At 45.5% G+C, this 26451-nt stretch overlaps 1 protein-coding gene across 1 annotated transcript in view; it reads left to right on the top strand.

Annotated features, from left to right (window-relative positions):
* The window catches only part of PFAS (phosphoribosylformylglycinamidine synthase), a 72423-nt gene that overhangs the window by 22212 nt on the left and 23760 nt on the right, over window positions 1–26451 (top strand). Inside the window, exons 7-18 of the mRNA XM_070954764.1 lie at window positions 771–911; window positions 2081–2205; window positions 7413–7541; window positions 9627–9758; window positions 10195–10323; window positions 11108–11181; window positions 12875–13031; window positions 13892–13953; window positions 19469–19630; window positions 22270–22395; window positions 24066–24197; window positions 26095–26325. Coding sequence (XP_070810865.1) covers window positions 771–911; window positions 2081–2205; window positions 7413–7541; window positions 9627–9758; window positions 10195–10323; window positions 11108–11181; window positions 12875–13031; window positions 13892–13953; window positions 19469–19630; window positions 22270–22395; window positions 24066–24197; window positions 26095–26325 — 1600 coding nt within the window. The remainder of the gene's footprint in view (window positions 1–770; window positions 912–2080; window positions 2206–7412; window positions 7542–9626; window positions 9759–10194; window positions 10324–11107; window positions 11182–12874; window positions 13032–13891; window positions 13954–19468; window positions 19631–22269; window positions 22396–24065; window positions 24198–26094; window positions 26326–26451) is intronic.

Here is a 26451-nt window from a genome sequence, read left to right as displayed (position 1 = left end):
TCCCCCTTTCTTTCTTTCTTTCTTTCTTTCTTTCTTTCTTTCTTTCTTTCTTTCTTTCTTTCTTTCTTTCTCTCTCTCTTTCTTTCTTTCCTTCCTTCCTTCCTTCCTTCCTCCATCTCTCCCTCCCCTCTTTCTTTCTTTCTTTCTTTCTTTCTTTCTTTCTTTCTTTCTTTCTTTCTTTCCTTCCTTCCTTCCTTCCTTCCTTCCTTCCTTCTTCTCTCCCTCCCTCCCCTTTGGTTCCCTTTCCTCCCCCTCTCTTTCTTTCTCTCTCTCTCTCCCTCCCTCCCCTCCCTTCATTTCTCCCTCCCTCCCCTCTTTCTTTCTTTCTTTCTTTCCTTCTTCCTCCCTCCCTCCCTTCCCTCTCCCTCTTTCTTTCTTTCTCTTCTTTATTCCTTCCTTCCTCCCTCCCTCCCTCCCCTTCCATTCCCTTCCCTCCCCCTCTCTTTCTTTCTCTCTCTCTCTCCCTTCCTTCCTCCCTCCCCTCCCTTTCTTCCTCCCTCCCTCCCCTCTTTCTTTCTTTCCTTCTTTCCTTCTTCCTCCCTTCCTCCCTCCCTCCCCTCTTTCTTTCTTTCTTTCTTTCCTTCTTCCTCCCTCCCTCCCCTTCCCTCCCCCTCTTTTTCTTTCTCTTCTTCCTTTCTTCCTCCCCTTCTGTTCCCGTCCCCTTCTCTCTTTCTCTCTCTCTCTCTTCCTTCCTTCCTTCCTTCCTTCCTTCCTTCCTTCCTTCCTTCCTTCCTTCCACCCTTCCTTCCTTCCCTGGTTTTTCTCTGCAGTGAACACAGCCGGCATTGGTTCTTCAAAGGACGCCTCCTGGTGGACGGGAAAGAAATGAAGGAATCGCTCTTCGACTCCATCATGAAAACTCAAGAACGCAGCAACCCCAACAACGTCATCAAATTCTGCGACAACAGCAGGTGGGGGTATTCCCCATTCTCTCTCTGTCTCTCCCCAACCCCTCCCCTCCCGACTGAAAAACGGAATTGCTAGATTGGCAAGATAGATAATCCTCGCCTTACGACCACTCATTTAATGACCATTTGGAGTTCTTCAACGGTACTGGAAAAAGTGACGTATGACCATATCGCAGCATATGGTCAAAATTCCGGTGCTTGGCAACAACTGGCATGTATTTAAGATGCTTGCGGTGTCCCCCGGTCATGTGAAGGTTGCCATTTGCAACCTTTTCCGGGGATTTCCAGCCAGCAAAGTCAATGGGGAAAGCCAGATTCGCTTCATAGTAGCGTGATTCATTTAACGACCGCTGCAAAAAAAAAGGTTGCAAAATCAGGTGCAGTTCACTTAACAACGGCATTGTTTAGTGACGGAAGTTCCCATCCCCAATTGCGGTCATAAATCAAGGATTAGTTATACCAGCCACAGAGGAAGGGAAGTGGAATCCGTTCAACGCAACTGGATATGTTTCTCAGATGTTTTGGGCAGGGGTGGGCTTCAAATATTGTAGCAAGGGGTTCTCTGCCTGGTTGCTGGGTGGGTGTGGCCATGGTGGGCGTGGCCTAGTTGCCCTCCTGCATTACAGTGTGGGGGGGGGGGAGTTTTTGCCCTACCCGGGCTCCGGAGGCTTTCCTTAAACCTCCAGGAGGTTGAATATGGCCTCCCCAGGCTCCAGAGGCCCTCTGGAGGCCGGAAACGGGCCTGTTTACATTTTCCTGAACTTCCGGTAGGCCCGTTTTTTCGCCCTCCCTGAGTCTCCTTTCACGCCCTGTATTTACCTGCATCCAAAATGGGCCTCATGGGGACTCCTGGGAGGGGAGGGGCAGGGTGGGCGGGGCGGGGCAGGGTGGGCGGGGGCCAGCCAGGAGTGGGATTTGGGGGTTCGCCAAACTGCACAGAATCTTAGCTATAGAGATTCTCCCGAACCCCTGCGAACCCCACAGCAGCCCAACCCTGGTTTTGGGAGACCACAGATCCCAGGATTCCCAATCAGTAGCGTTCCCAAGGATCCCAGGATTCCCAATCAGCTGAAAGAGCAAGGAATTCTGGGTACGGTAGTTCCAATGCACCAGGGTGAGATAGACTTCCATGTTGGATGCATTCCTAAAGCTTTTGTGTCTTCCCCTTCAAGTGCCATCCAAGGCAGAGAAGTCCTCTCTCTCTGGCCGAGCGACCCATCCAAGGCCAGCCCCTTTGAGAAGAGGACCTCCACCCGACATGTCATCTTCACAGCTGAAACCCACAACTTCCCCACAGGTGAGCTAGTTAGCCGAAAGAGTGACTCACGGCCGAGGGCTGCAAGGGTGGGCTACCCACTTTCTGGTGGGCCTCAGAAGATCCTGGCAAAGCGGGGCTAACCGACCGACATGGTAGTGATTTGGCAGTCTCTGGTTGTTTGGGGACGACAGTTGCCATCATCCACAGCTTTCATCATCCGCAGACAGATTGATGGTGGGAGCTGGAATCAAAGTTTACACAAGCATCGGAGTGCCTATCTAGTTCAGGATACGGTTGAGAATAAGCCTACGAGCCAGCCTCTCTCCCTCATCATCTCCCTCTCCTCCTTCTCCCTCTCCTTCTCTCTCTCCCTCTCTCTTCCTCCCTTTCTCTCTCTCTCTCTCTCCCTTTCTCTCCCTCTCTCTTCCTCCCTTTCCCTCTCTCTTCCTCTCTCCCTCTCTCCCTCCCACCCTCTTTTCCTCCCTTTCTCTCTCTCTCTCTTCCTCCCTTTCTCTCTCTCTTCCTCCTTTTCTCTCTCTTTCTCCCTCTCTCTCTTTCTCTCCCTCCCTCCCTCTCTCTCTTCCTTTCTCTCTCTCTTCCTCTCTCCCTCACTCTTTTCCTCCCTTTTTCTCCCTCTCTCTTCCTCCCTTTCTGTCTCTCTCTTCCTTTCTCCCTCCCTCTTTTCCTCCCTTTCTCCCTCTCTTCCTCCCTCTCTCTTTTCCTCCCTTTTTCTCTCTCTCTCTTCCTCCTTTTCTCTCTCTCTCCCTCTCTCTTTATCTTCCTCCATCCCTCTCTCTCTCTGTCTCCAAATGGACGTTTCAGAAATTAAATCCAACACCTGATATATACACAAAGAATGTGCTTTTACCGTTCTTCATAAAACATATGAAGAACGGTTGCAGGAATTGGGTATGTCTCGTTTAATCAAGAGAAGGACTAGGGGTGACACGATAGCAGTCTTCCACTATCTCAGGGGCTGCCACAAAGAAGAGAGAGTCAAGCTGTTTTCCAAAGCACCAGAAATAAGAAACAATGGATGAAAACTAATCAAGGAGGGAAGGAAGCAACCTAAAATTAAGGAGACAATTTTCTGACAGTAAGAACAATTAACCGATGGAACGGCTTGCCTTCAGAGGTTGTGGTGGTTTTTAAGAAGAAATTGGACAACCATTTGTCTGAATTGTTATGGGGTTTCCTGCTTGAGGAGAGGGTTGGGCTACAAGCCTTCCAACTGTTTATTTATTTTAATGTTTATGTTATGTTATGTTATGTTATGTTATGTTATGTTTAATGTTTAATGTTTAATGTTTAATGTTTATATTAATTCATTAGTTCGATTTATATATGCCGCCCTTCTCCGGAGACTCAGGGCGGCTTACAATGCATTAAGCAATAGCCTTCATACTTTTGTATATACCTGCTTAGTAGGGCTTTTTGCCCCCCCCCCCCCAGCAGTGTTCTATTTTATACAAAGTCAGCTTATTGCCCCCATAAACTGGGTCCTCATTTCACCTACCTCGGAAGGATGGAAGGCTGAGTCAACCTTAAGCCTGGTGAGATTTGAACTCGCAGTAATTGCAGGCAGCTGGTAGCTAAGTACTACTTTAACAGCAGCAGTTTAGTCCACTGCGCCACCAGGTTCTTAGTTAGATGTAACTGTTAGATGTAACTGTTACTTACATCTTCACTGATTCTTATGCAGCTCAGCAGGGGCCTTCTTTTGCTGATAACCATGGTTGGTTGAACAGAGAAACCAAGGGTGACTAGGAGGCAGAAAAATTTAAAGTATGTTTTAAAAGTTGCATTCCTTAACTTTTGCCCTACTGGGTCTGTAAATCATTTCCAACTTCAGTGCAAGCCACAGATACATGCCTAGGGGGAAAACCCCCCCGAAGGCTATAAGCTCTGGTGTCTTACTACTAAAATATTATTGCCTTAGGCAAGCAAGAGTTTTAAAAATTTATTGATTACTAAATGTATATGCCGCCCATCTCGCCTAGAGTTCATCTGCATTGGCAGATCGAGTTATGTCATGCAATAACTTGATGTAGGCTTTCATAATCCTCAACTTATGACCGGTCACTTAGTGTTCTGTCCCCAACCACACGCACACACACCAACAGACGTTCAAGAGTTAAAGACCAAACCAGCCGGCAAAATCCTTTTCCTTATGATAACGGAACTTGGCAACAACCTAGTGGCTGCCTGCCAAGAGTTTATTATTTACAAAGAGGAGAGATAACTTCTCCCCACTTCTGATACATCAAAAGAAACAGCTCAATAATTATGGAGTCAATCAAGTCCAGAGATACTCCAGCAAAGTCTTAAAGCAAAAGTCCGGCAATGCAGAATGGCATGGAAGCTTTCAGCTTTATTCGTCACAAGGTTTGACTGGCCACCACGCTCCCTTTTATATCCTGTGGGGTGTGGTCCAGTGACTCAGCCTAATCTCGGGCACGCCTTTTCTTCTGTTGCGCGCGCTTATCTCTGCGACGCTGGCATGGATCCAGCCAAGACTCATTACCCTCATCACTGTCCATCTGTGGCTGCGTGGACGTGCTTGGCCCCGGCCCTATCTCTTGCCCTTCGGCGGATACCGAAGGCATTGCCAGAGAGGAGGGTCCTGGAGAGGGAGGCCTTGCCAACTCCTCTCCTTCACTCTCGGAGTCCTTTCCTGTCGATGACACAGGCTCAGATAACGGAGCCACAACACTTAGTGACTGTTTGAAGTTACAGTGTACAGTCTGAAAAAGGGAACTTATGACCTAGATCCAAAGATCCGGTGGTTATCCCCGCACTTACAATCACATACGATAAACGGTTGCAGGAACTGGACATGGCTAGTCTAATGAAGAGAAGGACCAGGGCAGTGGTGAAATCCAAATTTTTTTTAATACCGGTTCTGTGGGCGTGGCTTGGTGGGTGTGGTGTGGCTTAGTGGGCGTGGCAGGAGAAGGATATTGCAAAATTTCCATTCCCACCCCAATCTGGGGCCAGCCAGAGGTGGTATTTGAGAGGCTGTCACAAAGAAGAGGGGGCCAACCTATTTTCCAAAGCACCTGAAGGCCAGACAAGGAATAATGGATGGAAACTGAACAAGGAGAGATTCAATTGGGAAATGAAGAGAAATTTTCTAACAGGGAGAGCAATCAACCAATGGAAGAGAAGTTGCCTTCGAAACTTGTGGGAGCTTCATCACTGGAAACTTTCAAGAAGAGACTGGACTGCCATCTGTCAGAAATGGTGTAGGACAGTGACGGCTAACCTTTTTGCCATCACGTGCCAAAAGTGGGGGGAGCACAGGGGGGTTTTGTGTGTGTGTGCCCACACCCATAATTCTATGAGTGACACCACCCCAACCCTGTGCTTCCCTCACTTTTTGCATGTGATGGCACGGCGGGCCCATTAGGCCCATTTTTTCGCCCTCCCCAGGCTCCAGAGCCTTTCTAGGAGCCTGGGGAGGGCGAAAATGGCCTTTTCAACCTCCCTGGAGGCCCTCCGGAGGCCGGAAATGGCCTGTTTGCTGACTTCCAGTGGGCCCGGAACGCCTGAAAATCAGCTGGCCGGTGCGGGCATGTGTGCCAGAGCTGAACTGACGTGCCCACCGATATGGCTCTGCGTGCCACCCGTGGCATGCATGCCATAGGTTCACCATCATGGGTGTAGGGTCTCCTGCTTGGGTGGCGGGTTGGACTAGATGGCCTACAGGGTCCCCCTTCCAACTCTGTTAATCTGTTCATGCCCACTCATTAGGCATTTGGCAACATGACCGCCTTTACGGTGGTTTGGTGCATCAAATGTCACCTGACCATGTTTTATGACAGTTTTGCCAAAACAAAAAACACAGCAGTTACTTCTGGATTTTGGCAAAACTGTGCTCAGAGTGAACAGTGAGTTTGCACTTACGTCCGCAGCATTCGTGCCACCAAAAACACATTGTAAAATCGAACCTGTTTTACAACCATCACGACATTCAGTTGTAAAAGGGTAGGCTCTACTACGGTCATGTCTCAAGAGGCACTCTTCCCCCTCACCCCCGTGGCCCATTTTCACTCCCAGGAGGCTGCAGAGAGGCCTCCAAAACCCAAAACCGGGCACAAGGGGGCGGCATGCCCCCCCCCCAGCCCATTTTTGCTCCCAGGAGGCTGCAGGAAGGCCTACCAGGGTGGATAAAAATCAATGATTTTTTTAAAAAAATCAAAAAAATCAGATTTTTTTGATTTAAATCGGATTTTTTTGATTTAAATCGGATTTTTTTGATTTTTATTGACTTTATTTTAATAAAAAACTTTTGGGGTAAAAATCTATCGTAAGATAGTTTTCTATTTAAGATACAGAAATAATTTAGTTTGTTCAGCATGAAATGGAGCTTAGTGATGTAGCGTGAGGCTGTATATTCTGCAACACTGGGACTATCGGTGAGTCAACAGTGGGTCAAAGGAGTAGCAGAGATGACAGTTGCTCTTTAAAAATTATGATTTAAATCGAGTTGATTTAAATCAATCCTTTTTACTAGTGATTTAAATCATGATTTAAATTGTGATTTAAATCAACTCGATTTAAATCAAATCCACCCTGAGGCCTACTACGCCCAAAATGGGCTGTGGGGGGGCACATCCCCCCCTGTCCTGTTTTTGCTCCCAGGGGGGTGCAGGAGGCCGAGTGCTGACTGTCACACTCCCTGGCCACGCCCACCATGGCCATGCCCATCCAGCCAGTCATTAGGGCAGAGAACCGGTTGTTAAATTATTTGAATCCCACCACTGGGCTACATATATATTTGTTTGGATAGCATAATGTATGGCTTAGCTCGGGGTGTCAAACCGACGGCCCGGGGACCGGATCTGGCCCGTGGGGTGCTTAGATCTGGCCCGCGGGGCCTCCCCTGGAAACAGCAAAGGACCAGCCCGGGGGTGCCTCTGCCAGCAAAATCGGAGCTCGGGAGGGCTGCGCGCGGCCTTCCATCCTCCATTTTCTCTGGCAGAGAGTTGCAAGAGGCCATCGCAGATGCAAACGGAGCTTGGGAGCCTGTTTTTGCTGGCAGAGAGCTAGGGCCACTCGTGACACGAGTGATGTCAAGCTGGCCATGCCCCCCTGGACCCACAAAGTCAAACACAACCCTGATGCAGCCCTCAATGAAATCAAGTTTAACACACCCCTGGTTTATCTAGTCAACAATTCATTCAAGCAAAGTAGAGTTAATCAAGCATTGTTGCCTAATCGTTGCAATTTCTCTCCCCTTCTAGGAGTTGCCCCATTCAGCGGTGCCACCACTGGGACAGGCGGGAGAATCCGGGATGTGCAGTGTACAGGTCGGGGGGCTCACGTAATCGCTGGAACTGCCGGATACAGCTTTGGCAATCTACACATTCCAGGTGAGCGTGCTTTTTTCAAGAGGCAACTGGACTCTCTTTGTGTTTCCTTGAAGACATTTCACTTCTCATCTAAGAAGCTTCTTCCGTTCTGACTGCATGGTGGGGAATGGAAAAGCTTATATTCCCTGCAGTCATCTGGTTGTTAGCACTCTTTCTGAGAGCCATTGAGGCCATTTGGAGGCCACTCAAGGACTCTCAGAAAGAGTGCTAACAACCAGATAACTGCAAGGAATATAAAAGAAGATGCAAAATAAGCATGTTGCTTATCGTGTTTCCCTGAAAATATGACCTACCCCGAAAGTAAGGCCTACCTTGATTTTTATATGTGCGCCTAATATAAGCCCTACTGTTGTGGCCCGTACACGGCCTGTGCGGCTGGTGCCTGATTCGGACAACGAGGAGGCTGGTGTGGTGTTGCGCCAGCAGCCTGTACAGCTGGCACTCGAGTCGGACAACGAGGCTGGAGAAGATGTGGTGCCAGAGGTGGGGATTCAGCCAGAGCCTTCAGAAGCTCTCTTAAGAGAAGAGGACGAAGAGGAGGAGCCTCTTCTCGATGCACAGGTGCGCAGAGCTGCCAAAAGGCAGGAGTGGCTCCTCAGGAGGAGGTCTCCTCAAGAGTAAGGCTTGGGGCTAATTGGACACTCCCTTAGCCTATTTAAGGAGGAACGCCGACTGAAGCAATTTGCAGGGAACAACTTGTTCACTCTCCTTCGTGCCTTGATCTTAGTTCTTTACAAATTGCTTCTGGGCTTTCTGCCAATCATAGTAAGGATTTGGATTTTTTGTAGGCTGTTAAGAAAGTTAATTAACAGCCTTTGTTTGAAAAAAAAAAGTATTTAATTTAGTAAACTAAGGTTTGTATAGACTTTGTGTGTGCTGCGTTCTTTTGGGTCCGTAGTTGGGGTAGAACACCTACCCCCAAAATAAGCTCTAGTTAAGATCCTGCCCACTCCGGGGTGCATGGGGTGGGGCCAGGTGCACAGGTAAAAATCAAGCTAGGGTGGGGATGGAGAGGTGGAGCTGCCCTACTTACCAGGCCTCGCACACCCCGACAACTGCCATACCTTGCCGGCCCACTTCTTTTGCAGCCGCTTGCTTCCGCTTGCGCACATCGTCCCCGGCCTCTGTTTCACTATCAGAGGCCTTCAAGAAGCATCCCTGGAAAACAGCTGAAAAGCTGTTATCCAGCCAAAAATAAAACTAGGAAGAGTGAAGGAGAATATGTTGGAAAGCAGTTAAAACTAAACTGTGATCCAGCCAACAAATAAGGTTAGGAGTGGAGGAAAGCATCCCTGGAAACCAGCTAATTAAGCTGCAATCCAGCTAAAAGTAAACCTAAGAGGAGTGAAGGAGATATTTTTGAAGACCAGTTACTGATTTTGAAATGTTCTTAAGAGAGGCATAAAATACTTTATGTTGATTATTAGATGTGAGTTAAAAGAAACATTGACTTGATTTGGGTCTTTGAAGTAAAGAAAATATATGAAATGCTGATTGTTAAAATGATAAATGAATATTATAAAGAGCTGTTTAGATTTGAAGTTTAAGATTTAGGGTGATTACATAATAAAATATTAAATGTTAGAATAAGATGTTAGATTGAATGATAAAAATTGGGTTTAGATTTGTTCTTTTTTTTCTTTTTTTCTCCTTTAAGATGTTAACGGATGAAATTTGGAATTTATACTTATTTTATCCCGGATCAGACCCTTGCTCTAAAAAGATGCTGTTTTATGCTTAAAAATAAATTAAAAAAAATTTCAAACAAAAAAAAAAAAAAAAGAAAGGCCTCTGCAGCCGAGAAACGGGCTCCAGTGACATGTGTGTCACCCCGGGCCTCCGTTTTGCCGTCAGAAGCCTTCAGGAAAGGCAAAACGGAGGCCGGAGGCAACACACACGAGCGGCGGCAAGCGGCCGCAGAAGAAGTGGGCCGGTAGCTGGGCGGGGCTGGGTGGGGCTGTCAGTGCCGCTGCCGTGAGTTGAGTCAGTGTAAGACATCCCCCGAAAATAAGACCTGGTCTTATTTTCGTGGAAACAGGTTAGCTCTGGGAAAAAAAACCCTCTCTTTTGTATTCTTCCTTACAGGATACTCGTTACCTTGGGAAGATTCGTCTTTCATATACCCTGATAATTTTGCACGGCCTGTGGAAGTGGCCATTGGTGCCAGCGACGGCGCATCGGACTACGGCAACAAATTTGGGGAACCTGTGCTGGCAGGTGAGCTTGCTGGTGGTGTGCTCTTGAGATCCAGCCGGTGGTGTGCTTGAAGTTGTGGTTTGTTTTGTGGAAAGATACTGACTACAGAAGCATGGAAAGGGGCAGAGGAAGTAGAGCAGTGTTTATTAACTTTGGCGGCTTGAAGATTGTGTGCCGACTGGCTGGGGAATTCTGGGAGTTGAAGTACATGCACCTTGAAGCTTGGGTTCCTGGGAATTCTGGGAGTTGAAGTCCCCGCATCTTCAAGTCACCAAGCTTGTACTGACTGAGGGATTTTGGGAGTTGAAGTCCACGCATCTTGAAGCTTGGGCTGGCTGGGGAATTCTGGGAGTTGAAGTCCACGCATCTTCAAACCACCCATACTATAAACTGGAGGATGTGCAAAATTGCATGGGAAAGGGCCATTGTTTAAATTCACCCGTCTTCCTTGATGTAGGGTTCGCACGTTCTTTTGGGATGCGCCTGGGGGACGGGGACCGGCACGAATGGATCAAGCCCATCATGTTCAGCGGAGGCATTGGAGCAATTGAAGACATACATGTCCGTAAGGAAACTCCCCAGCCAGGTAAGAATTCTTCAGGATTGTAGCGTATTGTATCCAGTGGTGAAATCCAATTTTTTTTACTACCAGTTCTGTGGGTGTGGCTTGGTGGGCATGGCAGGGGAAGGATACTGCAAAATCTCCATTCCCATCCCACTCCTGGGGGAAGGATACTGCAAAATCCCCATTCCCACCCTACTCTGGGGCCAGCCAGAGGTGGTATTTGCCGGTTCTCCAAACTACTCAAAATTTTCACTACCGGTTCTCCAGAACCTGTCAGAAGCTGCTGGATTTCACCCCTGATAGTATCCCAAATCTACAGGTCATTCTCAACTTAACAGCACTTCATTTTGTGATGGTTCAAACTGTAAAGCTTTCACAGTTACAACGTTATCACAGTTAACAACAGCACTGAAAAAAAAGTGACATAATTATTTCATTTCAGCATCTCATGGTCATGTGATTGAAATTCAAACCCTTGACAACTGATTCCTATTTATGACCTTTGTGGTGTCTCGGAGTCATGTAAAATTTATTTTTTGTAAATTTCTGACAAGCAAAATCAACGGGGAAGCCATAACTTAATAGCCGTGTTACTAACTTAACAACTTCAGGGGTTCATTTAGCAATGGTGGCAAGGAATGAGGTGAAACTCACTTGACAGATGTCTCACTTAGCGACAGAAATGTTGGGCTCAGTTGTGGTTGTAAATTGAGGACTACCTATATTCCAGCCAGCGGCAACCCCAAGCTGAATTCAGTCTCCAAGTCCGAAATTTCACTTTGTGGTTTTCATCTTTTTTTCCCAGGGATGGATGTGGTGAAGGTTGGAGGGCCTGTCTACCGAATTGGGGTCGGAGGAGGAGCTGCGTCTTCCATCCAGGTAAACTGAGGAACTTTTCTTCTTGTGGTGACCCGGGGCAAGGCACAGAGATAACTTCCAGGCAGCTGGCAGTTTAAACCGCCCCTTTATTGCTCCAAATTTTCCCAAGCGCCCCCATGTTTCTGGCAAGTCCCAGAGCAAAGTGATGACACACACATGCACACCTCAAGCAGCCTCTGTCTGTAAATAGTCCAGCCCAACACTGTGTGCACCATGGCTGCAAAGCAAGAAATCCAGAAAGAATGCAAGGAATCCAGGACAGTTCAAACGTCAGCACTCAACACTCCATGAATTCAATGTTTGTTCTCGACAAATGCCCCTCCCCACAGTGTCTCCTTAAGGCTCAGTCCCCAGGTGTGTCTTTCGAAGAGGGAAGGGGCGCTCTCCTCCCGAGTAGTCGGGTGAGTCTGCGCTGTTCTCGCCTTCTCTCCACTCTCGGTGCTCGAGGATCAGGAGGGGGTGGTCCTTGCTCATCGCCTGAGCTCTGTCTCTCATGTTCACTGCTTAGCCTCTCCTGGTCATTCTGACCCCACTTCCTCCCTGCCTACAAGCCAGTCCTCAAAGGCCCTGGCCTGACTGGGCCTGCTCCTCCCCATTTTCCTCCCAAGCCAACGTAGCCGCTCCTTCGACGGGGGCATGACACTCTCTATTCTAGATTTCTTTCAACATCTTTGATTTAAGAAAGCAGGGGCAGGAAGTAGATGCTAACCACCATTCTTGTACTTCTGGACCTGTGGTGTCAAAGCTACAATAGTCCTCCCTCACAGCCTGCCCCGTTTAACGACCATTCAAAATTACGACCTATGAAAAAAATCCCTTGTTTTATGACCAATCCTCATAGCAGCAATCCCTTTGGTCATCTGATCACCATTTGTAGACTTTACAACTGGCTTCTGGCAAGCGAGTCAGCAGTAAAATCGCAAATTGCTGTCACGTGACATCTCGCCGAATGACCACGGTGACAGAAAGGGAAGGGATACCCTAAGCCTGCTGCGGTCACATTGTGACTCGCTAAACGACGGCAGTGATTCCCTGCTGAAGGGCAAGTATCTTTATAAGCCTGTTGAGATCATGTTTTGTGGCCCGTCAGCGGCCTGTGCAGCTAGTAGCTGATTCCGACAGCAAGGAGGCTGGTATGGTGCTGCACCGGTTCGGTGATGTCATAACATCACCGCTACCGGCTCGGCTGAACCGGGCTGAACCAGGAGGAACCCACCACTGGCGTGCTCGCTTTACGGGCACGCGTGCTCACTTTACTGGTGTGCATGCTCGCATGAGCGTGCGGCGCTTCTGCGCAGATAGATTTGATGATGTCTGGGCAGGTGGGTAGAGCCTCCCACTGCCACCACTACCGGCTCACCCGAATTCGGGCGAACCGGGAGTAACCCACCACTGGTATATAGTCTTTGTAGATAAAACCACTATTTAGATACAAACTTCTTGTTTAATGTATTTGCTTCTGGGTTGTCTCACATAGTCACACTGGGCGCACTCTGACTGGATAGTATAAATCTTTCCATTCCCCACCATCCTGTCAGAGCTGAAGAAGCTTCTTGGATGAAAAGCGGAAGGAAAACCAGATAGTCCAGTTTGCCTCTTGAAAAAAAAGCACCTTTGGGATAAGTGAGGACTACCTGTACTCTTCCAGTTGTGGCCCAGCTCCCACCTGCCAACCTCTCATGTGCCCATTTAGGTACAGGGCGACAACGCCAGCGAGCTGGATTTTGGAGCCGTGCAACGCGGTGACGCCGAGATGGAACAGAAGATGAACCGGGTGCTGAGGGGATGCGTAGAGAGCGGAGAGAACAACCCCATCTGTAGTTTGCATGACCAGGGTGCCGGAGGCAATGGTGAGCATGGGAGAAGGGAGGATTTTTGGGGTGCCCCAGCCGTCATGAACCATGGGTTCGCTTAATGACTGCATTTGCTTTACGACTGCTGCAAAGAAATATAATGTCTTAGGGTCCATTATGGTCATTACTCGAGGACTACCTGTAAGGACCAAACCGCAGAAGTATTTACTTACTTATTTTAGAAATTTATTTATTTATTTTAGAAATTTATTTATTTAGAAATTTAGTTATTTAGAAATTTAGTCATTTATTTAGAAATTTAGTTATTTATTTAGAAATTTAGTTATTTAGTTATTTAAAAATTTAGTTATTCAGAAATGTATTTATTTAGAAATTTGTTTATTTTAAAATCTAGTTATTTAGAAATTTAGTCATTTATTTAGAAATTTAGTTATTTACAAATTTATTTATTTGTTCAGAAATGTATTTATTTAGAAATTTGTTTATTTAAAAATCTATTTAGTTATTTAGAAATCTATTTATTTATTTAGAAATTTATTTATTTGTTTAATTAGAAATTTATTTATTCAGAAATGTATTTATTTACAAATTTGTATTTCTTTATTTAAAAATCTATTTATTTAGAAATTTATTTGCTGTCTATCTCCGGTCCAATGACTCGGTGGCTTATAACATAGAAAGTATTAGAATCATCAAATTATAAACATTATTAAACTAAGCAACAGTGTTATTGCAAACCGTAACGGTAATTTTGCATGCTGCCTGTATCCCACAGATGACGTTTCGCTGGTTTGTGTGGACTAGTTTCTGGCATGTTTTCTGGTTTCTGGTGCCGGTCCACGGACTGGGGGTTGGGGACCCCTGTTCTAAATAATTTTCTCTCTTTTTTTTTTAAGGGAATGTCTTGAAGGAGTTGAGCGAGCCGGCAGGAGCTACTATCTATGCGAGCCGTTTCCAGGTGTGTCTTTGCTTAAGCCTTGCAGTGTTTGATCTACCCCCAGGGGTGTCAAACTCACGACGACATATTGTCGTCACATGACCTATCACAGCCTTTTTCTCCTTCCCTAAAATGGGGTTGGGGATGGCCAGCACATAATGCATCCAGCCCGTGTGCCATGTGTTTGACAACCCTGATCTACCCTGATTCCCAATATCTGCGTCAAGATTGAATCGCTTTGCTTCTTCTGAGCTTCTATCTATTGCTCTTCAACTTGCCATTCAAATGGAAGTAGGGAGAGGGCAAATGGAATGCTAAATTTTTGTCTACGGGCCGTGAGAGCCTGAACCACTCGTCAAGGTCACTACTGCAAGTGTTAGACGGAGACATGGACTGTTCCCATAACAAAAAGAAGTTTTATAGTTGGACAATGTGAACATCCAGGGGTGGGGAGAAGGGGAATCTATTGTTTAACTAAGTGAGTTTTTGCACGGGAAAACCAGAGCTGGTTTTGCTTCTGCAGTTCCAAGATGGTGTAACCAAGGGGTGTCAAACTCACGTTGTCGTGGCAGCGTCACATGCAGGGGTGGGCTTCAAAACTTTTAGCAAGGGGTTCTCTGCCTGGTTGCTGGGTGGGCGTGACCATGGTGGGCGTGGCCTACTCGGCCTCCTGCACCACGGCCGGGGGGGGCATTTTTGCCCTCCCCGGGCTCCAGAGGTTTTTCTCGAGCCTCCAGGAAGGAGAAAACGGCCACCTCAGTCTCTGGAGGCCAGAAACGGGCCCGTTTCCGGCCTTCCCGAACTTCCAGTAGCCCGTTTATCACCCTCCCTAAGCCTCTGCGTGTGCCCTGCACTAAACTGCATCCAAAAGCGGCCACATGGGGACTCCTGGGAAGGGAGGGGTGGGCGGGGCCAGCCAGGAGTGGGATTTGGGGGTTCTTCGAACTGCACAGAATCTTAGCTAGAGGTTCTCCCAAACCCCTAGGAATCCCCAGCAGCCCACTCCTGGTCACGTGACATATCTGGACTCTCCCCCTTCCACCCCACTTCACTAAACCAGATATAAGCATGGCCAGCACATGATGCATCCGGCCCACAGACCGGGAGTTTGACAGCCCTGGTGTATCCAATAAAGTTATACTTTGGGGAATTCAAAGATCCCGAGTGTCTGCTTCTTTTGGGTTCGCTAGTTGGACCGCAGCGATTTCCCCCCCCCCCCCCCAAAATAAAAAGGATGCAAACAGAATGAAAACCCAGGTTAAGCTGAAAGGTAAAACCCACGCTTGATTGGAGATTCTTCCACAAATTATTATCAGTACAGGTCGTCCTCGACCTACAACCATTTGTTAGTGACTGTTTGAAGTGGCAACGGCACTGAAAAAAGTGACTTACGACCCTTTTTTTCACACTTTTTATTTTATTTTATTTTATTTTAAAATTTGATTTATATGCCGCCCTTCTCCGGAGACTCATGGCGGCTTACAGTGCGCTAAGCAATAGCCTTCATACTTTTGTATATTATACAAAGTCAGCTTATTGCCCCCACAAACTGGGTCCTCATTTCACCTACCTTAGACAGGATGGAAGGCTGAGTCAACCTTGAGCCTGGCGAGATTCGAGCTTACTTTAATTGCAGGCAGCTGGTGTTAAATTACAGTGCTTTTAGTCTGCAGAGCTATCCAGGCTCCATTAACGACCATTGCCACATCCCTGTGGTCACAGGGTCAAATGCTTGGCAACTGGCTCGTATTTATGACGGTTGTGCTCTCCCGGGATCATGTGATCCCCTTTTGACAAACAAAGTCAGGAAGCCAGATTTACTTAGCAACCGTGTTACTAGTTTTACAACTGCAGTGATGAATTAGATTAATTAAATAATTAGAACTGCAGAAAAAAACAAGGGCTACCAACTTGCCTTCCGTTGAGGACCCGTCAGTGGTGGGTTGCTCCCAGTTCGCAAGAACCGGTAGTAAAAAATTTTAGTAGTTCGGAGAACCGGTAATAACATTGGCTGGCCATGCCCCCGAACCGGTCCCCAGCCCTGTCGCCGCTTGCTTATCCCGCCCACCTCATCCGAGGCTTTTTTTTTTTTTTAACTTTTGAAAGCATTTTTTCTACAACCTCTTCGGCTGAAAAAATGCTTTTAAAAGTTAAAAAAAAGCCTCTGATGATCGCACGGCTCAGCTGGGATCTTCAGAGGCTTCTTTTTTTTTTTTTTTAATTGAAAAGTTTTATAGGAAATACAAACATTTTCTCCCCCCCCTTCCCCCGTCACCCCATCCCTCCGCCCTTGCCCTCCCACCCATCCTTTCCCTCTCCCCCGTCCCCCACCCCACCCCCTTCCCTAGACTTCCCAGAACAAGCACAGGGTAGAGCATTCACAAACATAAAACTAAAATATGCTAACAAATTGTTAACTTCAAATTCTCTCTAGGACTTTAACTCCTTATAGTTCAAAACCCTATAAACATAAACTAAGGATTAAAAATGTTTCATTCATAAGCTATATGAATCTTCTTAGTCTGATACTTATTTTGAATACAGTCGATCCATCTTCTCCATTGCGATATGTATCTTTCATTTGAATGGTCTTTAAGATATGATGAAATTTTTGCCATCTTCGCCAAATGCACAACTTTTAGTGTCCATTCCTCAATAGTAGGTGGCTCTTCCTTCTTCCAATACTGTGCCACCAGTAACCTGGCAGCTGTTATTAAATTCAAAACCAACTTAGTCTCTATTACAGTACAATCCATAACTATTCCCAACAAAAAAAAACTGTGGTGTAAATTTAATCTTTTTCTTTAAAATATTTTGAATAATCCTCCATATTTTTATCCAAAAAGCCTTAATTTTTTTGCATGTCCACCATATATGAAAATACGTAGCATCTTCACACTCGCATTCAGAGGCTTCCGAAAACATTTTTTCTGCAACCTCTTCAGCCGAGGAGGTTGTAGGAAAAACAATCCCTTTAAAAGCCTCTGGCGATCCCAGCAGATTTGCCTGATTGTCAGAAGCTTCTAAAAGTATGTTTTCCTGCAATCTCTCCAGCCGAGGAGGTTGTAGGGAAAAAAAATCCCTTTAAAAGCCTCTGGCAATCCCAGCAGATTTGCCTGATTGTCAGAAGCTTCTAAAAGTATGTTTTCCTGCAATCTCTCCAGCCGAGGAGGTTGTAGGAAAAAAAAATCCCTTTAAAAGCCTCTGGCGATCCCAGCAGATTTGCCTGATCGTCAGTATATCTACAGACCCCTCACATCCTGAGCATAAACAGTTTCAACTTCTACCCTCAAAACGACGCTATAGGGCAGCGGTCACCAAGTGGAAGTCCGTGGACCACTGGTGGTCCGCGAGAAAATTTTGGTGGTCCGCAGAAAAATTATTTGCATTTTTTATATTGCACTAAATCAGGGATCCTCAAACTACAGTCATTAGTCTGGATATGTGCAATGAACATTTGTGTTGCTGCAGAGAGTCTCCTCCTTCGGGGTCTTTTTGTGCAGGTTGGAGGGGGGCAGAAATTCCGACTTGGGGTCTGCTTCAGCCTCCTGGTGTGGGGCTTTGGGTGAAGGCTGGAGGGAAGTTGCGCTGGTGGCAAAGAGCCAGAGGGCCTCGTTCCAGTGGAACTGCATCATGGCCTGGAAGTGGCTGACCATCTCAGCCTGCTGAGCCTCCAGGTGCCGGTACCTGGCCTTGAACTCCCGCAGGTCTTCCCTCTGCTTGGAAAGCCTATGCTCCTAGTCCTCAGTGAGGTGCTTCTGCTGAGCCTCCTTCTCGGTCAGATCCAATTTGAACTGAGCCAGCTGTTTTGCCAACTCTTTCTCGTGGTGGCTACTTAGCTCCAGCAACTGCTTCCTGTTGGGGCCCAAGGAGCGGAGAGGCGAGGAGGGGCTGGGAGGGGAGGGGCGAGTAGAGGCCGTCGAGGCACCCCTCGATGTGAGTAACATCAAGTTGACCACGCCCACTCAGTCACCTGACCACCTGGCCACGCCCACCAAGCCGGTCATTAGGCAGATCATCATGGGATTTAAAATTATGAATTTAGTGGTCGCTGAAGTCCGAAAGGTTGGTGACCCCTGCTATAGGGCACCACACGTCACAACAACTAGACCCAAGGACAATTTTTCCCCACATGCCATCACTCTGCTAAACAACTAATTCCCACAACACTGTCGAACTATCTAGAAAGGTAGTATTACCTTCATTACTCTCATCTTCCCTATTACCTATCTCCTTACCTTCTTACGCCTATAACTTTGTTGCTTGTATCTTACGATTTAAATTGTTTAATTAGTATCCTAGTATGATTTATGTTGATTGCTTATTTTGTATCCATGACTACCACTAAGTGTTGTATCTAATGTTTTATGATGAATCTATTTTTACAATGACTAATGATCTATCACTATTGTAGGTATGTACACTGAGAGCCTATGCACCAAAGACAAATTCCTTGTGTGTCTAATCACACTTGGCCAATAATTCTAATTCTAATTCTAATTCTAATTCTAATTTTGCCACCAATAGCCTCCCACCGACCAGTTCGTTCTCACAGGGAGGGACTACTCAGGATACTGTCAGTCAAATTATGCTGACTGGCGACTCCCAGGGGGAGGGCCTTCTCTGTGAGGGCTCCAACCCTTTGGAATGAACTGCCCCCTGAGATACGAAATATCCCTGATCTCCGTGCTTTCTGCCGTGCCCTCAAAACCCTGATGTTCTAACACCACTTTTTGGGGGGAGTAGTACCATAAAATTATATATCAACGGAAAGATAATTTAATCAAGAATGTAATGCCATAACTTTTAGGAAGGATTTGTTATTAGAATAGCAGTTACACTATAAAGAAGAAAAGTGAAACACGTAGAAAAAACGAGATATACAAAAATTATCCCCATAGAAAAAATGAGATATACAAAAATTATCACCATGTCAGTTAATACTTAGTTGGGTAATCGCCTTACAACGTCTTCCCATGGAGTGAACCAAGTCTTTTAGTTCTGCAGCTGTTATAATGTAAAACTAAGATTGATTGAATGATGGCTTCTATTAATTGGGTTTTATTGCTGGGTTGCTTCAGACTAAGAAGTTTCTTGAGTCGACGCCATAGATTTTCAATTGGGTTAAGGTCTGGGCTATTCCCAGGCCATTCCAGCAGTGGAATAGGATTATCTTGAAACTCCCCCCCCCCAAAAAAAGTGGTGTTATTAGCCATCAAACCTCAAAAATACACTTTTCCCAAAAGGTTTCTACAATTTTGGCCACTACTGTAATTCTAACTTAACGGTGGCAAGAAAGGTCGTAAAATGGAGCAAAACTCACTTTACAACATGTCTCACTTAGCAACAGAAACTTTGATTCAGTCGCGGTTGTAAGTCGAGGACATCTTTACTGTTCATTGCGCCTTCTTTCTCTTTCTCTCTCTCTCTCTCTCTCTCTCTCAATCTCAATCTCTCCCTCTCTCTCAATCTCTCTCTCTCTCTCTCTCTCTCTCTCAATCTCAATCTCAATCTCTCCCTCTCGTTCATTTCCTAGCTGGGAGACCCCACTTTGAGTGTTTTGGAAATCTGGGGGGCCGAATATCAAGAATCGAACGCGCTCCTGCTTCAGCCACGCCGAGCTGATTTTCTGCGACGCCTGGCTTCCCGCGAAAGATGCGCCGTTGACTTCGTTGGCAAAATCACGGGCGATGGGAAGGTGAGAGAGAAATTGGCACATAGAGGATCATCGATCTATTGGGTTGGGCACAAATGAAAGGGCGGGGGAAATCCTTCTGTAGGAAACGAGAGAGTAGACCAGAAGATAGTGTTGCCACTCTCAGTATTTGGGAGGCCCTATCTGATAGATCAGTTAGGACCTTTCTAAGCCTAATGCCCATGTTAGACTCCAATTGGGACCAGAACTTCTTATTGATAAGCAAGGTGGGCAGTTAAATGAGTCACATCTGATTTTAGGATCTTTTTGCCATGGTTGATAAGTGGATCATGCGGTTGTTAAGCAAATCTGGCTTCCTCCATTAACTTTGCTTGTTAAAAGCTAGCTGGGATGGTTCCAAATGACCTCGGAGTACAATACCATTTTAAATACTTTCATTTGATTATTTTATTTTATTTTATCTATTTTATTTCATTAATTATTTTAGTTTATATTTTATTATTTTAGTTTATTTTAGTTTATATTTTATATTTTAGTTTAGTTTATTATTTAGTTTAGTTTATTATTTAGTTTAGTTTATTATTTTAATTTAGTTTATATTTTATATTTTATATTTTATTTTAGTTTATATTTTATTTTAGTTTATATTTTATTTTAGTTTATTTTGGTTTATATTTTATTATTTTAGTTTGTTTAGTTTATATTTTATTATTTTAGTTTAGTTTATTATTTATTTTATTTTATTAGTTTAGTTTATTTTTTATTTTATTAGTTTATTTTAGTTTATATTATATTATTTTATTTTATTCTTTATTTTATTTTATATTTTATTATTTTAGTTTATGATTTTGATTTGATTTTAGATTTTATTATTTTAGTTTAGTTTATATTTTATATTTTAGTTTAGTTTTGTTTTGTTTTTTAATTTGATTTATATGCCGCCCTTCTCCGGAGACTCAGGGTGGCTTACAATGCGCTAAGCAATAGCCTTCATCCTTTTTGTATATTTATACAAAGTCAGCTTATTGCCCCCACAACTGGGTCCTCAATTTACCTACCTTAGAAAGGATGGAAGGCTGAGTCAACCTTGAGCCTTGGCGAGATTCGAACCTGCAGTAATTGCAGGCAGCTGGTCTTAACCAGCTTAATAACAGGGTGCCTTAGACCACTGTACTACCAAGGCAGTTTATTATTTATTTTATTTTATTAGTTTAGTTTAGTTTATATTTTATATTTTAGTTTATTATTTATTCTAGTTTATATTTTATTATTTTAGTTTATTTTGGTTTATATTTTATTATTTTAGTTTAGTTTATATTTTATTATTTTAGTTTAGTTTACTTTATTATTTATTTTATTTTATATTTTATTATTTTAGTTTATTTTATATTTTATTATTTTTGTTTATGATTTTGATTTGATTTTATATTTTATTATTTTAGTTTATGATTTGATTTGATTTGATTTGATTTGATATTTTATTTCACTTCATTTCATTTCATTTCCTATAGCCACCCATCTCAGCAAATGATTCCGGGTGGCTCACAATTTTAAGAACATGCAAGGGTAGTCCTGTAATTCTGAAAATATGGAATGGACCAGACTGGGAGGTAAAAATCAAAGTGAACATGAAGGAATAAAGGGGCACAAAGCAAAAAAACCTGTAATAATTTGAGAGAAACTCCTTTGAACTCTTCAGTTCACCCATTATGCATGTAGTAAGCTGGTTCTGGGCCTAGTTCAGGGCTCTCCAAACTTGGCAACTTGTGGACTTCAACTCCCAGAATTCCCAGCCAAGCTGTGCTGGGAATTCTGGGAGTTGAAGTCCACAAGACTTAAAGCTGCCGAGTGTGGAGACCCTTGGCGTAGCTTACTGTGGGATCCCAGCTATGGTAAATCCTACACTATATTTCAGGGTCCTATTCTGACCTAGGGTTCCTGAGAAAGCATATATCACAATCTTAGTCCCGAAAAACCTCTTTTATTGAGACGGCTGTGAATTACGGTCATTCACAGCCCGTAATGATTCACAAACAGTCTGTGAAAATTCTGACAGATGTCTGCTCGAATTGACACAGTCTTTCAGGGTAATGTTGATAAGCACCCACCTTTATTTCCTTTGAAATGCTACCAGAGACCTAATTGTCAATTAGTTTTGCAAGGCCAAATGGAGCACAGAGTCGAACAGACTTCTCAGAGCTTGAATTGACTATATGAACTAATTGCTTCCTGCAAAGGCTCAAATCCGTTTGCTCCTCTTTTATGTCTTATGGGAGGGGCCAATCATCTCCAAGACTTACTCCCGAGTCGCCCTTTTTTTTCTTAATTGTTCTTGCCTTTGGCAGCTCTGCTCATGTGCACACTGGGAACAGGCTCACACTGCCTCGCTTATGTCAGATTCCGGAGTCTCTGGAGGCAGCACATAACTACCAGATGGCCCTGGCCTCCTCTCTGCCTCTGACGCAGAGCCCTCGTCCGAGCCTTCCCAAGACTCCAGGACTGGCCCACGTTCCTCCCCAACCTCCTCACTGTCCAAATTTACCGCCAGCTCTGCTGGCCGCTGGCGGGCCACAACAGGTCCAAAGAGAATCAAATCACAGATGGATTGTTCAGCAAATCCTAGAGCTTGGCCTTGTGTGTGTCTCTGCTTTGAAGTTGCCTCGTCTTCTTCTTCTTGACAGATTGTGTTGGTAGATGACACAAAGTCCCCAGCAAGTACGGCAGAGGTGGACAAATACGATACAGGAGAAAGGGACACCCCTGTGAATTTGAAGCTGGAATGGGTTCTTGGCAAGATGCCACGTAAGGTACGGAAGGGCACAAATGAGTCTCCCAGCATTAAAAAAAAAAAAAAGATCTGACTAACATTCAGCCAGGGATACTGATAACTCAATCCTCCTTGAGGGATGTGACCAAGCTTCAGGAATTTGTTAAATTTGAAGGATTCATACCAGTGGTGAAATCCTCTGAGGTTTGCTACCGCGCAGCATGGAAAAAGGAGGCTTAAGAAGGTAAGTAGAACAGCGAGGGGGGGAACAGCTGTGCCGCGCGATTTAGATTCTCTAGAAAGCAGGATTTCCTTCTTTCTAGCGAATATAAATTGCACGGCACAGGTGATTGTTGGAAATACCGGTTCAGACAAACCGGTAGCATTTTTTCTACTACCGGTTCTCCTGAACCTGTGCGAACCGGCTAAATACCACCACTGATTCATACGTACAGGTAGTCCTCGACTTAGGACCACAATTGAGCTCAACATTTCTGTGGCTAAGCCAGACAGTTTTTAAGTGAGTTTTGCCCCGTTTTACGACCTTCCTTGCCACTGTCATTAAGTGAATCTCTGCAGTTTTTAAGTGAGTAATATGGTTGTTAAGTGAATCTGGCTTCCCCATTGATTTTGCTTGTCGCAAAAGATGATCCCATGACCCTGGGACACTACGACCGTCATAGTTAGGGATCGGTTGTCAAGCGTCTGAATTTTAATGACGTGTCCATGGGGAATGCTGCAACGGTCATAAGTGTGAAAAATGGCCATTAAATCACTTTTTTCAGGGCCGTTGTAACTTAAAATGGTCACTAGGAAAATTGTATGGTATACAGGTAGTTGAACATTACCTGTACAGTAGTGGCCAAAATTGTGGAAACCTTTTGGGAAAAGTGTATTTTCTAAAACTAGAAAACTGGAGTTTTCTTCTTCCCTTTCTTCCTTCCCCTAGTTTCCCATTATTAATTTTTATTTCCCTTTGTATTTAATCTATATATATAAAAGTGAAAATCACTCACGCATTAATCATGAAATCTCCAGAACCGTAAAACCTACAAACTTGAAATTTGCCACGTATGTTCCCCTTGGCTTTTAGGTGCTCACTAAGAAAGGATTTTTCAAAATGACCATCAGAGCATTAGTATTTCCTATATTATCATTAACACGCTCTGATGCCAAGGAGTTGTACTCCCCCTCCCCACCTCAAAAGAAATCTGTTCCAAATGCAAAACACAAGCAGAGGAGAGGAGTTTCACTTTCAGTTTTACTTTCACAACAGCAAGCAGCTTTACTACAGAACAGTTGAGCTAAGCCACTTCCTTCCTGTCTCCTTCTTGCTCACATAGCAAATACTGTTTGAGTTTCCAAACACCCCTCAACTCTCACACACTGACAGGATGCTAGCCAGATGAATACCGATGGATGCTGCGGGCTGGGACATTCTACTCCCCCTCCCCCTCTGTTCCAACTGCCAGTTGCATTATATTAACACACTCTGATGCTACGGAGTTACACATTCTACATTAAGTTTCAGGCTGCAAGTGTCAATTTATCAAGCCCGAGCACATAATTTCGTAGCGAAGCACAGGCGTCCAGCTAGTACTTAGATAAACTAATAAAATTGTGTAAACTTAAAAGAAAAAAGAACAGAGAGGAATATTCCAGTGATGTTAATAACGCTATGCATGCCGTGTTTTTCTTCTCACCACCCAGGAATTTGTTTTAAACCGTGTAAACCGAGCCCTTCGCCCTCTGGATATTCCTAAGGCCCTGAGGGTGGTGGACGCCCTTCAACTCGTCCTGAAGCTCCCAGCTGTGGCTAGTAAACGTTACCTGACAAACAAGGTCAGTGTCTGGATCACGTTGGGCTTTCTTGGGTTGGGCTGCCTCTACAGACCCATCTGTATAGCTTTAAGAGCGCTGCCTTTTATTGATACCTGTTTCCAACTTCCCAAGGTAGCCTATAGCCTTGGGATTTCCTTGTGGTCTCCACTCCACAGACCACCAACTCTATATCTGCTTAGTTTTGTTTTTTTTTAACCAACCAAGAACCTGCTATGACAGATGCAGATGCTAGATGCAGAAAAGATTTACCGTATTTTTCGGAGTATAAGACGCTCCGGACTATAAGGCGCACCTACTTTTTTGGGGGAGGAAAACAAGAAAAAAAATTCTGCCTCTGCCTCCCAGCAATTTGCCTCCTTGCAGCAAACAGCCTGTTTCAGTTTCAGTTTCAGCACAGCCTGAATAGCACAGAGAAAAAATATCTGTCTCTGACTCCCAGCAATTTGCCTCCTTGCAGCAAACAGCCAACAGCGGAGGTGCACTGAGGCGGCAATAGGCAATGGCAATCCCTGAAGCCTGAAACAGCTGATGGTCAGGAGGCCGATCAAACTGACAATCAGCTGCTTGTGCTAATCAGGCTGTGCTGAAGCTGAAACTGAAATGGGGTGTTTGCTGCAAGGAGGCAAATTGCTGGGAGGCAGAGGCCAAAGAGTGGGGGCTGGCAGGTGGGTGGGGCTACATTCGGTGTATTCTTATTCTTATTCTTATTCTTATTCTTATTATTATTATTATTATTATTATTATTATTATTATTATTATTAATTGAATTTGTATACCGCCCTACTCCCGAAGGACTCAGGGCCCGGAAAACGAAATTTAAAACACCCCAAATTCTTAAGACAAATTTAAAATTAAAGAATATTAAAATTTTAAAAGTTTAAAAGAGAGATTAGGCCAGGCCGGCCTGCTGGAAAAGAAATGTTTTGATGGCACGGCGAAAAGCGCACAGGTCCGGGATCCTCCGTATCTCCGGGGGGAGCTCGTTCCAGATGGCGGGTTCCCCCACAGAGAAGGCTCTCCCCCTGGGGGCCGCCAGTTGACATTGTTTGGCCGACGGCACCCTGAGGAGCCCCTCTCTATGGGAGCGTACTGGTCGGTGAGAGGCTACTGGTGGCAGAAGGCGGTCTCGTAAATACCCCGGTCCTAAGCCATGGAGCGCTCTAAAGGTGGTAACCAAAACCTTGAAGCGCACCCGGAAGACCACCGGGAGCCAGTGCAGCTCGAGCAGGAGGGGGGGTCACATGGGAGTGCCCTGTCGCTCCCATAACCACCCGCGCGGCCGCATTCTGGACCAGCTGGAGCCTCCGGGTGCTCCTCAAGGGGAGCCCCATGTAGAGAGCATTGCAGTAGTCTAGGCGGGAAGTGACGAGGGCATGAGTGACCGTATTTAACGAGACCTGATCCAGAAAGGGACGCAACAGGCGAATCAGGCAAACCTGATAAAACGCCTTCCCGGCCATAGCCGTCAAGTGCTCTTCTAAAGACAGCTGTGAGTCCAGGAGGACTCCCAAATTGCGAGCCCCCTCCGTGGGGGCCAATGACTCGCCCCCAATAGTCAGTGATGGCACCAACTGACTATATCAGGATGTCGGAAACCACAGCCACTCGGTCTTGGATGGGTTGAGCCTGAGTCTCTTCCTCCCCATCCAGATCCGTACAGCCTCCAGGCACCGGGACATCACTTCAAGGGCATCATTGGGGTGGTCCGGGGTGGAGATGTACAGCTGGGTGTCATCAGCGTACTGGTGGTATAAGAAATACCCAAATTTTCACCCTCTTTTGGGGGGGGGGGAAAGTGTATCTTATATTCCGAATAACACGGTATATATTGCTTTTTTTCTGCTGATTTGTTCCCGTTTTTCTTTCTTTTTTTTTGTTTCCCATTTTCCTGGCATAGGTTGATCGTTCGGTGACGGGGCTGGTGGCCCAGCAACAGTGTGTCGGTCCCCTCCACACACCCTTGGCGGATGTGGCCGTGGTGGCCCTTTCCCCTTTTGAAACGGTGGGAGGAGCCACTGCTCTTGGGGAACAGCCAATCAAAGGGCTTATAAACCCTGCAGCCAGCGCCCGATTGGCCGTGGGAGAAGCCCTCACCAATCTGGTTTTTGCTCAGGTCACCGATCTGAAGGTAAGCCCCGCCTTCTTCAGTCTTTGTGAATCTGTGGCCCCCTCCCGCGCTTCTGTTCTACTTTGTCAGGGACTCAGGGCGGGATCGAGGGAGGAAGTGACATCACACACAGCATGACATCATCTT

The sequence above is a fragment of the Pituophis catenifer genome, unplaced genomic scaffold (assembly GCF_029215685.1).
Source record: "Pituophis catenifer annectens isolate HBS135680 unplaced genomic scaffold, rPitCat1.0.hap2 SCAF_15, whole genome shotgun sequence".
Classification (NCBI taxonomy): Eukaryota; Metazoa; Chordata; class Lepidosauria; order Squamata; family Colubridae; genus Pituophis; species Pituophis catenifer.
Note: the sequence above shows the minus strand (reverse complement) of the source record. Positions and strands in the feature narration are given on the sequence as shown.